Source organism: Mauremys reevesii, linkage group 2 (assembly GCF_016161935.1).
Source record: "Mauremys reevesii isolate NIE-2019 linkage group 2, ASM1616193v1, whole genome shotgun sequence".
Taxonomy (NCBI): domain Eukaryota; kingdom Metazoa; phylum Chordata; order Testudines; family Geoemydidae; genus Mauremys; species Mauremys reevesii.
Genome location: NC_052624.1, coordinates 129,670,733 through 129,686,941, shown reverse-complemented (window position 1 = coordinate 129,686,941; position 16,209 = coordinate 129,670,733). Strand labels below are relative to the sequence as shown.

Here is a 16,209-nt window from a genome sequence, read left to right as displayed (position 1 = left end):
GCTGAAATGCAGCTTCTGTGATTGCAAATCAGGTAGCTAAATCATGGGCCTCATTCTCCGCTCACCCTGGTTTAAATTGGGAGTAACTCCACTGCAGTCACTGGAGTAAATACCAGTATTACACTGACCAAAGAGACAGGTACCTAAATTCTGTCTTTTCATCTAGCAAAGATAGAGGCTAACTGAAGGATCCATTTGGAAATCTCAAGGATCAGGGTACGGTTGCCAGGAAAAAAATAAGTGCATATCTTTGTGGAGCTGATTAATTTTTGGCCACTGTATTCCTGAGGTGACTGATGTTTTGTGGAAACCATCTGGAGTTTATACATATAGAAAACAGTCACATGATATGCAGCAAAGGTGCCAACATTGCTAGCTTTTCCAAATGACTCAGCCCATCAGCCTCAACCATGAGTTAGTGGGACCATCTCTGGGCACGAGTGAATTTTCAATGCCCATTCAACCACTCACCTCTGAAGAGACAGCCAGCAAGAGTGCAAATTAGCGACAAATACAATTAACTTTTTTCTCATTGGAACACTTATCCACTAGGAGTTGGATTGAGACCACCCAGGTTAACACCTTTCATCTAGGCAAAATAAGTACTAACCACTCCCACTGACCTGGTTTAAACTCATATTGGTGATCTAGAAACAAAAAGCAAACCCCCTTCATCTCTGAACAACAAGTACATGATTTTTAGCAGTTTTTAATTCTTTTAATTAAGCATACATCTATATACATGCACAGCAAAGTACAAAGAGTTAGAAAAGGCTTCATTTTCAGCCCCTAATTGTAACCTATTGTGCATTAATCCCTGAGAGAAAGTATGTCAGCTGTATCTCTATCATGAGTGAGAGTGCAAATTCATGTGTTCATTTTGCAGTATTGATTGCTTTTGGGATATTGAATTTGTCTTTTGATACTTAAACTCACTATGCTCATTGTGAGCAAAAATCCACTGTACAATAGTTCATCAGTCCTACACTGTGTCTCAGGGAGAAATCAAATCCATCCTGGAATTCTTGCTCTGGACAGTTAAAAGGCTGTCACCTAATCCCCCAAAATAAAGTTTCAATATCTTCCTTTTAAGCTTACATTATGCTCACATAAAATCCTATCTTTTTATTTTTGCTTCCCTTTTAAAAGTGAAGTCCGTGCTTGAAGTGAAATGTGCATGACTGCCAGGCTTGCAGGCTGAGATCCTGTATCGAGCCAAGGTAGCTTAGACAGCATTAATGCAAGCTCCCTCCACTCTGAACTGGAAGGACCAGTTCTAATGTAGTTCAGTTGCCAGGATGAGACACCACTGCGAGGGGTGACCTTATAAAAAGCCTAGCTAGAGAGAAAAACATTGCTTGACAGGTCCGCCCAGGCTCTGCTGAGAGGAGGTTAATTAGCAGCAGTTATGATGCTGTTATGATGTGAGCCCTAGTTTTCTAGGAGCTGGATTTTGGTCCATGGCCATTAGTGTTTCACTAAGAGTCTGGCCAGATTGTGGCCATTCTATGTGCTATGAGGGAGGAGGACACAGGCGAACTTTCCCCTCTTTGCGTGTTATGAAGGAGTCAGCCACAACGGCATTTAGGGACTGCTCCCTGCGAGCACCCCCAAGCATCCTTTCCACCACAGCAGAGGCAGTGGGTCCCATGACTCTACCTCTCTGCACCAGCCAGTGAGAGCAGTTGCTGTAAAGCATCATGCATGCTGCACCTTCCTAAGGAGCAACACAGCAGCTTGGTTCCCCAGGAGCTGCAGAAGGGATTGCACTGGACCTCCCTGAGGCAGAGCGCCTACTGGGATGCAGAACCCCCACCATCTGCTTGGGGCTATGTTAACAAGAAACGTCTGACTGACCCCAAGTGCAAAAAGCTTCCCTAGAAACCGTTCTCTCAAGTGGATGCAAAAGAAATGGACAGATAGTGATGCAGGAGAAGAGGGGAGTGAGTCCCACCAGTAGTGCTGCAATGTCCTGTTTGACTCTGAAGTTACTGAGGCCTATTAAATACTGCTAGCTCTTAAAGCTGCTTAAATGTAAAAACTTGAGAGCAGCAATAGCTTGTTTCCTGTCTTACTTCAATATATTACTGTTGAGAAGATGTGAAGCAAGATCTGGAGAGAGTCACATTCTTAGTGCCTTTAGGAACTGAGCCTTATTTGGGAAGGCTGTAATTGAGAGTACTCTAGAGCAGAGGTAGGCAAACTACGGCCCGCAGGCCACATCCAGCCTGCAGGACCCTCCTGCCCGGCCCCTGAGCTCCTGGCCCTGGAGGCTCGCCCCCGGCCCCTCTCCTGCTGTCCCCCTCCCCCGCAGCCTCAGCTCGCTCACTCCGCTGCCAGCCCAATGCTCTGGGCTGCGGGGTGACGAGCTCCTGGGGCAGCGCAGCTGCAGAGCCGCAGCCTGAACCCGTGCTCTGTGCTGTGCGTGGCTGGCTCCAGCCGGGCAGCGCAACTGCCTATCCTGGTGCAGCTGTGCTGCCAGCCACCGGTGCTCCAGGGAGCATGGTACGGGGGCAGGGAGCGGGGGGGGTGGGAGTTGGATAGAGGGCAGGGGAGTTTGGGGTTGTAGTCAGGAGCCTGGGGTGTGGATAGGGGTCGGGGCGGTCAGAGGGTGGGGAACAGGGGTTGAATGGGGGCAGTGTCCTGGGGGCATTCAGGAAGGAGAGGGGTTGGATGGGGTGGTGGGGGGCAGTTAGGGGCAGGGGGCCCGGGGACAGTCAGGGGACAGAGAGCTGGGAGGGTTGGATGGGGCAGGAGACCTGGGGGGGACATCAAGCGGCAAAAAGTAAGGGGGCTCGGATAGGGGCTGGGTCACCCCTGGCTGTCTGGGGAGGCACAGCCTCCCCTAACTGGCCCTCCATACAATTTCGAAAACCCGACGCAGCCCTCAGGCCAAAAAGTTTGCCTGCCCCTGTTGTAGAGTATAGTGAAGGCGGGTTACCTATGCATTAACATTTTCAGTAATATTCTCATTTAAGTTCTATCTAGTCTTGAATGCAGAGTAACACAGTGAAATGAACACAGAGCAATACAGTGCTTTTGAAATGGAAGGAAATATAAAAACATAGATGCATTATTTACTGTATGCCTTGCTGTTTTCTTTTGAATACTACTATTAACATTATCTTTCTATTGCAAGTAGCAAGCACAGAGCCCTTACCAAAGTTTGTCAGCTAACTTGCTATAAAAAAAAAAAAATCTATAGAAAATTCCTAAACTTACAAGTGGTTTCTATGCCCTTTACACATTCCTCTTGCTAGAACCAAAATAACCTTAATAGGGACTGAAATAAACTTTGCCCAATTAAGCAAATTCTGAGTTTCAAAAGGGCTATGTGCATACAGGAACAGTGCATTTCTGTGGCCATAAATGCCACTCACGTTACAGCTAGGATTATGTGTGGGACTTAGGGAATTGCTCTGAAAGTCACAGGGCTTTGATGCTGGTAAAGCTACCTTATGCAGCATGCTTTATTAGTTTTATGGGATCCAGGAAGGGTGTGGAACAATATGCCTGACATGTTGCTCTTCATTTGCCAGTTTAAGAACAACTTGGGTGATTCCTACTGTGAATTTGATATTAAGAAATGGTTTTCCAAGGACTGGGATGGAGATGGTAGATGCAGCACTATCCATTTGGCACCCGTGATGTACTATCTCAGACCCTCACCAGGATGACTATCCTGGATTTCCCAATGCTGGTGAATGGGCTGCCTCATATGACCTTTTTGATTATTTTCATAGAGTACTCCTGCACTCACTATCCATGATCTACTTCTTGAAGGTAGGAGAAGACAATTTCATTATTTGAGTGATCATCTGGTCCTTTCTGGCTGTACACTGGACCATTCCCAAGGGGCAAACTTAGATTTAGTAAAAGGACCTTCAACCAGCCGATGATTTTGTAGGTAAATGCAATCATCCGAGAGTGGAGTAGCACATTCCCTGAGACAAAAGAGAAGCCGATAGCAAGTAAAGGAAAAACTGTAAGGGAGGAGGGGAATCTTAAAGTTGACCGTGACATTAAAAAATTGGGCCAAATCCATAGCTGCTGTAAATGGGTGTAGCTTCATTGACGTTTATGGAACCAGGTTGATTTACATCAAGTGGGGATCTGATTATCTCAGTTGTTGAGACAGTGTATATATTAGATGTGCAGCCATTTTTTATCTTCAAAGAGTAAAACCAATAGTGTTAAGAATCACATTCATTCAGACAGTACATGTGTAGTGTTTGATACCTTTGATGTCTTAAACTCTGGTTTTCAGAATTAAAATGTTAATCATAAAGTGCTTTATCATATTAAAAAAGATATGCATTACATATAGCCCCGGATTCATTACCTACTGTACCAAGATTGTGGCATACCTGAAACTCTTTGTGGTTTTCATTATTATTACAAAGCATTGCAATTCATATGGTCCTACCAAAGGGGAAGGGAGAGTGACTAGTATCAAAAGCTGAAGCCCTTAATTTTATCCAGTAGAAAATGAACACAAAATGTGGCCCTTTCATGCATATGTGCCATGAAGGCTGCTTCTCAGCTGTTAATCTTGGGAAAAAATCACCACCTTAATTTTCTGCCAGTGGGCAAACAAACAATTTTTTACACTTCAACCCCAAGATTTCCACATACACTCCACCAGATACAGTCAGTGATAGCCCATGTGCTATTTCAGTGCCATAGGGCCATTATTCAATTTAGTTGCCCCTACTTTGATGTGCACAGTCTGTTAACAATGGAATGTCTGATATCCCCACCATTGAGTCATGTCCTGTTTTTCTGCGGAGACCCCTGCCTCAGTTTCTGAGCCTCTGCTGCTTTCCTCGTCTCTTGTTCCTCTGCCTTCTTCCGCTCCTCCTTTAGCTCTTTGTATCTCCATTTGGGAATCTGTAGATAAGTGCCATCTTTGGCACTGCTCTTCCTCCTCACTTTCTCTGGTTGGTAGGTGGGTGGAGGAGCCTTGTTGACACGGACTTTGGGGATGACAAATCCTGGCCTCACACTGCTCCTTCTCAGTAGGTGCAGAGGCAGGAGGCTTCCTTTCCTTGTGACCACAGTGTTCATGTGAGCTACTGTGAGGCTGAGGGGCTGCAGACTAGCCCGCCGGTCCTTCTTTTTGGGGATTAACATGACTCTGGAGTTCTGAAATAATTTCTCATAGCTGCTAACATGGTCTTTGTCCTGAGATCGGATATCCTGGGCTCTCTGCTTCCTAAGGATTTCCTGCACAGCCAGTGTGCGTTTCCCCACGCAGGGTGGGCTCCCTGGGCACACAGTCCTGCAAGATATGGCAATAAAGGGGCTGTTTAAACTTGTTGTCATCCTAACCATGTGGTCAAGGACGCCATCTTCTTCAGGGCCACAGGAAGCCCTGAATGACATTGCTGACCTCACACCCTCCGAGATCCTCTGAAAACAGCTTTTTGGTTCTGCGGCCTTGGCAAGAAGTTCCTTCATCTTTGGCCATTCTGACTTATACTGGTCACAAAACTGCTCAGGGCATGGCCTGTCCATCAGCCTCTGCATGAGGAAGGCTGCTTCTGATCTTCCTGTGTAACAAGCCCATTCCCGTGGAGTCATTCCACGGCTTGGGTCAGTCGCATGAACATCTGCCCCTTAAAGGAGAGAAAGGAAAAACATTGGTGTTTATCGGTTATATAGTGCACACTTCAACTCCCACTGCCATAGTCAAAACTGAATGAAGCAGGGATCATGTCAAGAAAAATAGTATGTGATTATGTAATTGAAGACTGTATCATAATGCACGCACACAATTCTGGAATGTCCTGACTTTTGAGTGCTTGACTTTGCAACCTTATTGTTTTTAATGTAGTTTTCTTGTATATAAATTCCTATTTTTAAACAGCACACTGAAAATAAAAACCACAAAAATAAAACAAAAACCACCACACAACCCATGTGGAATCATACTGACCCCCCCACACATTGGCCACAAATAGGACTGAAACATTTAGATCCACAGCACAGACCTCTGCCCACTTGAGCTAATGGAGTAACTGGTAGCAATAGCGGACTGTTCTCCTATATCTGGACCAGTCACTACTGAGTAAAGAAACATATAGCAATGGAAGAACCCCTTCTGTCTCTGTAGTAAATGTCTACACTACAGCAGTGCAGGTGCAGCTGTGCCACTGGAGCATTTCTGGTGTAGACATACCCTGAGTGACAGGGAGGAAGATGGTGCTGTCCACTATGATAGATAAAGAAGGGAGAAGGGAGAACGTGGGTGATAGATCAGAAGCTCAGTTTTAGCCATGTTAAGTTTCAGCTGATGGCCAGACCCCACAAGGAGACGTCAGAAAGATAGGCCAAGATGTGGTTAGGATGGAGGGAGACAGGTTGCAAACAGAAGTAGATCTCTGAGGAATCTGTATAAAGGTAATAGTTAAAGCCATGTTTGCAGAGAAGATCATCAGAGACAGGGTACCGAGCAAGAAGGGGAGGGGACCAAAATGGAACTCTGTGGGACCCCACTGAAAGAAGGAGAGGGAAGGAAGAGGAGGACCCACCAAATAAGACACTGCAGAAGCAGTCAGAGAAGCAGGAGTGGAAGCAGGGTAAGGACAATATCTTGAAAGCTAACAGAGGACAGGATTTCAAGAAGAAACTGGTTAACAGTATCTAAAGCTGTAAAGAGGTCAACAAGAATATGATAGAGGCCATGATGTTTGGCCTTAGTCTATTCTTCATCTCCCCATCAGCCTGTCTGTTTCTGAACCAGGGGCGGCTCTAGCTTTTTTGCCGCTCCAAGCACGGCAGTCAGGGAGCCTTCGGCGGCATTTCTGCGGGAAGTTCGCTGGTCCCGCCCCTTCAGCATGACCCGCCAAATTGCCGCCCAATCTGCGGGACCGGCAGACCTCCCACAGGCAAGTCGCTGAATGCTCCTTGACTGCCGCCCTCGCAGGGACCGGCAGGATGCTCCCCGCGGCTTGCCGCCCCAGGCAGGTGCTTGGAGCGCTGGTGCCTGGAGCCGCCGCTGCTCTGAACCCCTATTCTCTTCCCCTACACCAGCCTCCTCTTCCTTCATCTTTCCCCCTCTCAGCCTGTCCCCTTATCCTGACTGTCCCTGGACTCCCAACCTTTCCTCAGCCCCACCTGTGCCTGCACTTCTTCTCCTCTCCAACTTACCTAGGTCTCTCTAGGAATATAGGAAATTGCCTGGGATTTGTTTTTTTGTTGTGTTCATACAACATACATTTTAATAGTAAGCCGAGGGTGGGAATGATTTATTACATAGGACAGGGCCCCCAACCATGTGCTGTGGATTCTGAATGTGTTTAAACTGGCCCTGGGTTTTCAGATCAAGTTTGCTGATGGCCAACCTCCCACCCACACTTCCCGTCCACCCCCAAAACCACACACACACAAAACCAAAACATCGACAATTCCAGGGCAGATGGTCCAGCCAGACCTGATGCTAGTAGAGGTGGCTATTCTGATATATGATTAAACAGGTTAACCAATTTGTGAGGCCATCTCCACTTGGATTTGTTTGCAAACAGGCAACACAAAGCCAAGTGTGTTTGCCTCCAGATATATTCCAGATGCTCTGTCTCTAAACCACAGTCAAATACACTGTTTCTTCTTTCTCAGATACATTTGTCCAAACTGATCAGAGACCATTTACAAGGGTCCATTGAGCTCACCATTCGTGCTGCCTCTTCTATGATTTCAGGTTTTATCAATACAAATTGACACATTCCCAGCTCTTCTTGGAGCTATATCTCACAAAAGAAATTTACCAAATACAGCAATCCAAATCTTTGAGCAGCATACTCAATGCTCATTTTATGTCTCATCTAATGAAATCTTGTGTGACACAAGATCTTCTGAAGACGCTACTGACTTACTTTGCAAATCCAGAAACATTCCTAAACAAATTCTTCATTCAACAAAATTTCTAGGGACTTTACCAGTTGGATCAGACATCAATATTCAAGCCCTTTTTCAAAGTTTATGGCAGTCTTATTGAACTACTTGTCATTCAGATTTAAGGCTGGTCTAACGAGTCTTCTTTTAGAAAATGTGTGCATTGCCCTTAGTCCTCATTTTCCTCAGATTAAATCATGTCCTGAATCCTGTTTTTCAAGCAACTAATTTGAGTAGATGTGTCACTTTGGGATATGAATATTATATTCAGTTAATGAGGTTTCATGTCTCAAGAGATTGTTATCCGCAAAACTGACATCACTGCTGCTGTGTTTGTGCTGGGCTGCCAAAGCATCAGAGTTCCAATTAATCAGAATTTCAGACCTCTGAATAAAAATGCCCAGGGTACTATGAATTTTTTTTTCATTAAAATCCAGTTGTAAGTCTCACATTTCCTGCATTTCTCCTTTATCCTATCTGATTAGTGACAGAATAGACAAACAACTATGGGTTTCTTCTCAATGTATGCAAGTCTGTTAATAAGAAGTAGGATCTAAAATTCTGGTTAAATATTCATCTCTTTTAAAAAATACCGGCCCCACCAACTTTAATTAAATGAAATCGTCAAGGAAAACTGCACCCATTTTGCTCAGTTTAGTAATATGAGAGTGCTAGAGTAAGTAGAACTCTAGTCAGGTCAACTCTGAAGCTCTCAGCCAGGCAACACTTTCACTTTCAGGGTTTGACCCTGTGGACTTACACTATGAAATGTATTATTTAAGGACCAAATTCTGCTCTGTTAAACCAGTGTAAATCCACAGCAGTTCCAATGGTTTCACTGGAGTAGCACTATCTGGCCCTCCATTTTTAATCACAATTGGCATTTCTGTATGTCTTCTGCTGGAGGTGGTTATCTTGTTAAGAAGTGATATCAGTTGTGACCTTGGCAGTGCGGCAGCCCAATGGAAGTAACTGCAGAACAGTAATTAACCTGCTTTAATATTCATTTTACATTCCAAAAAGTACATTCACATTTTTTAAAGATTAAATATTATGGCCAAGATTTTCCAAAGTGACTAGTGACTGTGGCTGCCTCAGTATTTTGGTTCCCAACCTGAACACCCCGACTTTCAGAAAGAACAGCCACTCTGAAAATTGGGCTCCAATCATTCATCACATTTTTCCCTACAGTTTCCCCCATGTGACTTCTATAACCAGTACTAAAGCAGGTTGGAAACTTGTTTAGTGTCCAGTACTGAGCTCTTGCATTGCCAGTGTCACAGGTAATAATACACTAATAATATCACTAATACATGTACACAGTAAATACTTCCTGGTTATGATTTACAGCAGAAATTACTCCATAGTGCTTTGATCATCCTCATTATAAGGTTCGCTGTCACTGATCCCTTTAAGAGGAAGCAGGGTCCAGGGCACATGGAATGATTACCTGCTCATAGACTTTAAGGTCAGAAGGGACCATTATGATCATCTAGTCTGACCTCCTGCACAATGCAGGCCACAGAATCTCACCCACCCACTCCTGTAACAAACCCCTAACCTATGTCTGAGTTATTGAAGTCCTCAGATTGTGGTTTGAAGACCTCAAGCTGCAGAGAATCCTCCAGCAAGTGACCCGTGTCCCACGCTGCAGAGGAAGGCGAAAAACCTGCTGCCCAGTTGGGCTTAAGGGAAGGCCCCTGGGCCTTATAAAGAGGGAGACGGCTGCAGGTACAGGTTGGCAGATGCCTGTAGGCACAGCATGGCATAAGGCTGCTGCAGGGCCCTGAGTCCTGCAGGAAGACACCAGCAGGAAAGCCTGTGGAGAAGGCCATACTCCAAGCAACAGGTGCTAGGAGGAGAGGAAAACAGACCCTCAGAGAGGAAGGCTGTGCCCATCTTGGAACTGGAGCAGAAGAGTGTTTGAAGTCTGAAGGGAAGCCAGACCCTCAGGGAGGAGGAGCTGTGACCATCTGAACCTGGGATAAAGATTTTGTAGGTTTAAGTTCTATTTTGAAAAACTTTGTGCAGGACTTAATAAATTGGCCCCGGGGAGGGGAATGAATAGCTGGACTGTGAGGACTTTTTGAGGGGTCTGAGTGAAGAGGAAACGGAGGCAGGCCTCAGCAAAGCCACACTTGGCCAGCAGTGGGCACTACAGGGCAGGCACCCATTTACATTGGCATACTGGGCTATAATCTACAGCAGTGGTTTTCAACCAGGGGTACACAGAGGTCTTCCAGGTGTTACATTAACTCATCTAAATATTTGCCTAGTTTCACAACAGGCCACATAAAAAGCACTAGCGAAGTCAGTACAAACTATAATTCCATATAGACAATGACTTGTTTATACTGCTCTATATACTGAAATGTAAGTACAATATTTATATTCCAATTATATTATTTTATAATGATATGATAAAAATGAGAAATTAAGCAATTTTTCAGTAATAGGCTGCCTATACACTTGTATTTTTATGTCTGATTTTGTAAGCAAGTAGTTTTTAAGTGAGGTTCACATATACACGTGCACATAGGGGACATGTCACCATATCAACAACATCCTTTGAAGCAATGATACCATTTTAGTCCTATGGGGTAGAGGGGAAAAGGAAAGTCATGATAATAAAGCAAACAATGGAAAATCATGGAATCCATGGCTTTGAAGAACGCCATCACAAAATTTCTTACAATTGTTTTCTGATTACTTACTTGCTTACTATTCAGTATGACTAGCAAGCTTCAGGATTTACAATGCACTACATCTAAGCATAGCTGAAATTGCCAGTCTAAAAACCCCACAACACTGGAATTAATGATGTAAATACATCTCAGTAATTTAAGGTGGGGGGGGGGCAGTCAGAGGAAGATCTTAAAGCTTCCTGGCTGTCAAGTGTTTGAAAACTTCAATGGTCCTTTAACATAAGCTACTTGTAAAACTATTCTTAAATAGTTGGAAAGTATGGAAATGCAGAGCAAATCATTAGCGTTCCCTTGTACTCTTGTATCCCTACTATAGTCACAAGATAAGCTTATTCCTGCATACTGCACATTTTCAGCATTAACAGTACGATACATATCCCTGCTAGACTTTACCTTACTTAACAAGTCACAGGAAAATTTTCCATTTCTTTCCTGTCTGAACTCTGAGAGGGCTAGAGACACCAAACTGAAGACAGAGATTCCCAGGGTTAACCTCCTAGGTATGCTCCGAAAGACACTTTGAATTGACAGATCACTAAAACACTGTAACTCTTAGGATATAGGTAATAACTCATTTGCGGGTATATGTTTGCTTGCTTTAATCTGTAAATAACTCTCATTTCTTTTTCCTATTTAGTAAACCTTTAGAGAGTTCATTACAGGATTGGCTACAAGCCTTGTCTTTGGTGTAAGATCTAGGGTAACAATTGATCTGGGGTAAGTGACTGGTCTCTTGGGACTGGAAGCAACCTGAATATGGTGTGAATTTTTGGCGAAAGTGACCATTTATCACTAAGGCCAACTTGCCTGGGTGGTAAGATAGACTGGAGAGGCCAAGGGCACTGTCTGTGACTCCACGGTACGACTGTTATAGTGATCCAGGAGTTCACATTTGTTACACATTTGGGGTGGGGGGTCTTCCCTGAAGTTGGTACTCTCAGTGTTGAGCTACTCCAGACAGCATGACATATGGTATATCTACATTTGAGGTGGGACTGTGATTCTCAGTTCTCATAGATGTACCCATGGTACTTCTGCTCAAGCTAGCATGCTAAACATATCAGTGTAGCCAGGGCAGCACGGCCAGTGACTTGGGCTATCTGCCCAGCATGGACCCAGGGGGACCATGCGTCTAGCCCAAGCCACTGCCTGTGCAACCCCAGCTACACTGATGTTTTTAGTGCATTAGCTTGACGTCTACAGGAGCTGGGAATCACACAGCTGCAATGTAGATGTACCCTCAGGGTAAAGGGCTATCAAAGGTGTGAAGGGTTCTTAACAAGTATATGTGAGATGTTCTTTCTGGGGAGTTGGCTAAGTGTGTGACTGTGTGCCAGGATCTGAATCTTACAGTGCCAAGGCCAGTGTGAGTGTGTGCATATTGAGGCACTGCTCAAAGAGGGTAGAGGGAAGGTGGCGTGTGCAATCTTTATGTCCTTTAATAGTGTTACCTGGAATCCTGGTGGGTGAGAGTGTCTGGGCTGTAAAAGGAGGTGAAGAGTTTGTACTTTTCCGCAACTGTGAGGCTGGCAGAGTAAAGGTATTTGTGTTAATGGGGTGTATTGGGGCACTGCTGAAAGAGCATGGGCATGACGACATACTGCCAAGCAACCTTAACTCTGTGTTAACATAGTGCTTTGCCACTGAATTTCATAGGTTTTTTTTAAACAGGAAAACATATGGTGTTGGTAGGAGTTAGTGGTCATTTAGACAGTTGTATATATCATGTCCTGCGACTTGCATACTGAGCCAGCCCGCCCCATGTAAACACACACACACCAACTGGGCCCCACCAGCCTTGCTTCACCACACATCCCTAGTCATGACTCTAACCCATTCACTACATTCCCCGCCTCCAACTTGGCCCCTCCCCAATGCTGTACACAGGCCCCCCACCACAAGCAGGGAACTCATCTCCCTGAAATCTTCACTCCCTGGCATACAAACATTTCTACTGTTGTTAATTCCACCCCACCTCCCACAGCCTGGCTCACATGCAGTACCTGAAGTGAAGGCCAACTATGTGACGGTGGAATGGCGTTTCTGGTCACATTGCTGAATGGTTGGACGGTAGGGTTTGTGGCAGGGCCAGGGAGAGAAATCACAGACAGGGTTTCTGCTCCACAATACTGACAGTTTTATGTTTGAGAGAAAGTATTTCTGTGCCATACAGCACACATTTTTCAGTCAGCTAGGAACCTTCCAATTTCTCAATGAATGTTCTTCTAACACTTATTCATAGCAGTCTTGGGGTGCACTGGCAGGACTGGAGGGGATTAAGCTACAGGAAGGTTTGGCCGCAGGGGATTGGGGCTCAGAGGGTTGGGGTGAATTGGCAGAGCTGGGGGTGCATGGGGATTGGGGTGAGGGGCTGGGGTGCACTAGCAGGGCTGTAGGGTGCCATGCCTCCCTCACATAAGTCCCCAACCTCATCTCCCCTACCATCCATCCCCATTTATTTCCCCTTCCCATAACCCCCCTCCTCTCCCTACGCCCCAAACCACCCTCCCCCACACTTCTACCCCAAATCTCTCCTCCCAGCAGGCATACCGATGTTTAATTTTCCCCCCAAATCCTTTGATTACATTTCCCCCCAAAATGAAATTGCCACCCAACTCACAAATTGTAGCAACCTCCAGCCATCAATTCAAACCTCCTTTTGTCTTAGGGCATGGCTACACTTGCAAATGTAGAGTACTTTGAGTTAAACCAGCCTTCGTAGAGCGCAGAAGGGAAAGCGCTGCAATCTGTCCACACTGACAGCTGAAAGCGCACTGGCATGGCCACATTTGCAGCACTTGCAGTGGCCACAGAGAGCAGTGCATTGTGGTAGCTCTCCCAGCATGCAAGTGGCTGCAATGTGCTTTTCAAATGGGGGGTGGGGTAGAGTGTGACAGGGAGCATGTTGTGTGTATGTGGGGGGAGAGAGAGTGAGTTTTTTGGGAGCTGAGAGCATGTCAGCATGCTGTCTTGTAAATTCAAAGAGCAGCAGATCTCCCACAGTAATTGTTTGCTTTGATAGCCGCATTCCTGCAGTGATTCCAAAACAAGACAAGAGTGGCCACTTGACTTAAGGGGATTATGGGACGTCCGGAGGCCAATCAGAGCACAGTAATGCAACACCTCGTTCACACTGATGCCTGGGCGTTTCACCCAAGGCGCACCAAGCGTTATGCTTCTCGCCGAGGTGGATTACCAGGAGCGCTCTAGCCACGGAGTCAGAGCTCTCTAAGTGCCTTGCCAGTGTGGATGGGTCATGAGTTAGGGTGCCGGGGGCTGCTTTAATGTGCTCTAACTCACAAGTGTAGCCAAGCCCTTAGTTGCGGGCTTGTGATTAACATATCCTTAGTTATGTTAATTGAAGGGTGAGTTCACAGCCATCAAAAGGTCTGTGATTCATCCAATCAGACCCTCTCACTGTAACAGTACAAGGCAGCAGAAGGAAACTGGGTTGGAGGTCGGGGAGGGGGGGTGGCTGTAATTCAGGAACCCTAGGTTAGATGACCCCAAATTTGGATCACTAATGCTACTCAGTGATCCTGTAAGGCACACCACATTTCAAAACAATCTGAATAAATGTTCGGATTTTAAAGCACTTACAGGAGTTGAACTTTAAAGCATATAAAATGGTGGGAATAGAAACCATCTAGCCATTTTTCTGCACTGGAGCATGAACAGTGTAAAAAAATGTACATTTTCTTAAATACTGTTCTCAATTTGTGTCCCCAAAGATTTAGTGAGTGCCATGTACTACCCTGGGTAAACCTCAACAGACTGAGATCATTTTGACCTGCACCACAAGAGGGGGGGGGGGGGAATCCACCTAGACACTTTCTTTTTTAAAATGGCTATTTTTTTCAAGGCTTATATTTCTGGAACTCTGGGCTTAAATGAGTCCAAATTTGGGTCATTAACCATACCTGTGTATTCTTGAGGCACACTAAATTTCAAAGAAATCTGACTAAGCATGTTGATTTTAGAGGACTTAAAAAGGTCCACCTTTAAATAGATGTCATGGTGCAACCTTAACTATAGTAGTGCTGCCATACCACAATAATAATAGTAAATGAGTCTTGTAATAAATAAATCACATTTCAAAATCCATGCAGAATGCAGTTATTCCAATTTGCTATTTGTAATTAAGTGGCTATAACAATATATTTTCCTTTCTCATGACTTGATATCAGTTTAATAGGATAATCAAGGAAAGTGTTTCCTCCTTCTCTGAAATACACATTATAGAGCCCTGTCCTTCACAAAAGAACATACCAAACATTCTATAAATTGTGCTTAATGGCACAAGGTTATATGTACTCAGACATAAGGGATGCAGGGTTTTTATTTTATTTAGTTTTTTACGTGATCCACTGTATAATGATTGCTCAAAGAGCAACAATGCCAAGTAAGGGAATGTCTATACAAGTGGTGGGCAACCTGTGGCCTGCGGGCTGCCCGCAGCTCGTCAGGTCAATCTGCTGATGGGCTGTGAGACAGTTTGTTTATATTGACCGTCCATAGGCACGGCTGCCCGCAGCTCCCAGTGGCCGCAGTTCACCATTCCCAGCCAATGGGAGCTGCGGGAAGCGGCGTGGGCTGCAGCGACGTGCTGGCCATCGTTTCCTGCAGCTCCCATTGGCTGGGAACGGCGAACCGTGGCCACTGGGAGCTGCGGGCAGCCGTGCCTGCGGACAGTCAATGTAAACAAACTGTTTTGCGGCCCACTAGCAGATTGCCCTGATGGGCTGCGTGTAGGGATATTAAAGAAGGTTTATATTAAACATGGTTTATATGAGAAATGATTTATTGATTTATTGTTAATTGATACTTTATAACTTAAGGTTTATGTTAGAAGTAAATTTGTGATTCCCAACATTTAGCCTCTAACCTGCAAGCCACCAGCTGTGTCTGTGTAAAGCCTGCTCAAAGAGATACTTTGTATAAAACTTGTTAAACATTAATTATCTCCAAGTAAGCCAAAACAGTAGCTGTTATAGTGTATAGATAGAGACCCCCACCCTCTGTAAGTTTTCATCTCACTTTATCTTTGCTTGTTAAAAGACAGGGAGTCTCACATAAATTGGTAACACCCCAAAAGGTAAAGAGACAGTGAAATAGATGTGATTAAGATAAAGAATGTATGTGAATGCATGCCTAGTTTAAACAATGAATGGGGTTAGGGAGTTACCAGTCTAAAGAATTCAGTGTTGGCTGAAGAAGGTGTCAAGTGGGATCAACCAGATGACACCCACCACACCTCAAAGGAAGGAAAAACAAAACATCTAATAACATGGAGCCAGCCACCTGCTGATTGATTTAGCAACAGCAAAATGAAGCAACTCTCATGAACTAACATAGGGAAAAATTCCTATAAAACTGGACTCTAAAGACTGAGGACTTTGAGTCTATGGTTCTGATACCAACCTCCAGGAGCATCAGATGCATCTGACACAGACTCGGCTCCATCCTCATGACCAAGATACCTGGCCAGTAACTTGGCATGAGCAACATCTAGGCTGGTAACTATAACATCTATACAGAACCTGAATGAATGATTGTGTGAATGAATATGTGTGTGTGTGTGTGTGTATAAGGAATAAGTAGTAATAGAAAT

The 16,209-nt window shown here is 44.8% G+C and overlaps 1 protein-coding gene across 2 annotated transcripts in view; it reads right to left on the bottom strand.

Annotated features, from left to right (window-relative positions):
• Window positions 1-2,722: 2,722 nt before the first annotated feature.
• ANKRD33B (ankyrin repeat domain 33B) overlaps window positions 2,723-16,209 on the bottom strand; it is a 106,565-nt gene continuing 93,078 nt past the window's right edge. For both annotated transcript variants that reach the window (XM_039527954.1, XM_039527955.1), the window contains exon 4: window positions 2,723-5,618. In XM_039527954.1, coding sequence (XP_039383888.1) covers window positions 4,768-5,618 — 851 coding nt within the window. In that variant the 3' untranslated portion in view covers window positions 2,723-4,767. The remainder of the gene's footprint in view (window positions 5,619-16,209) is intronic.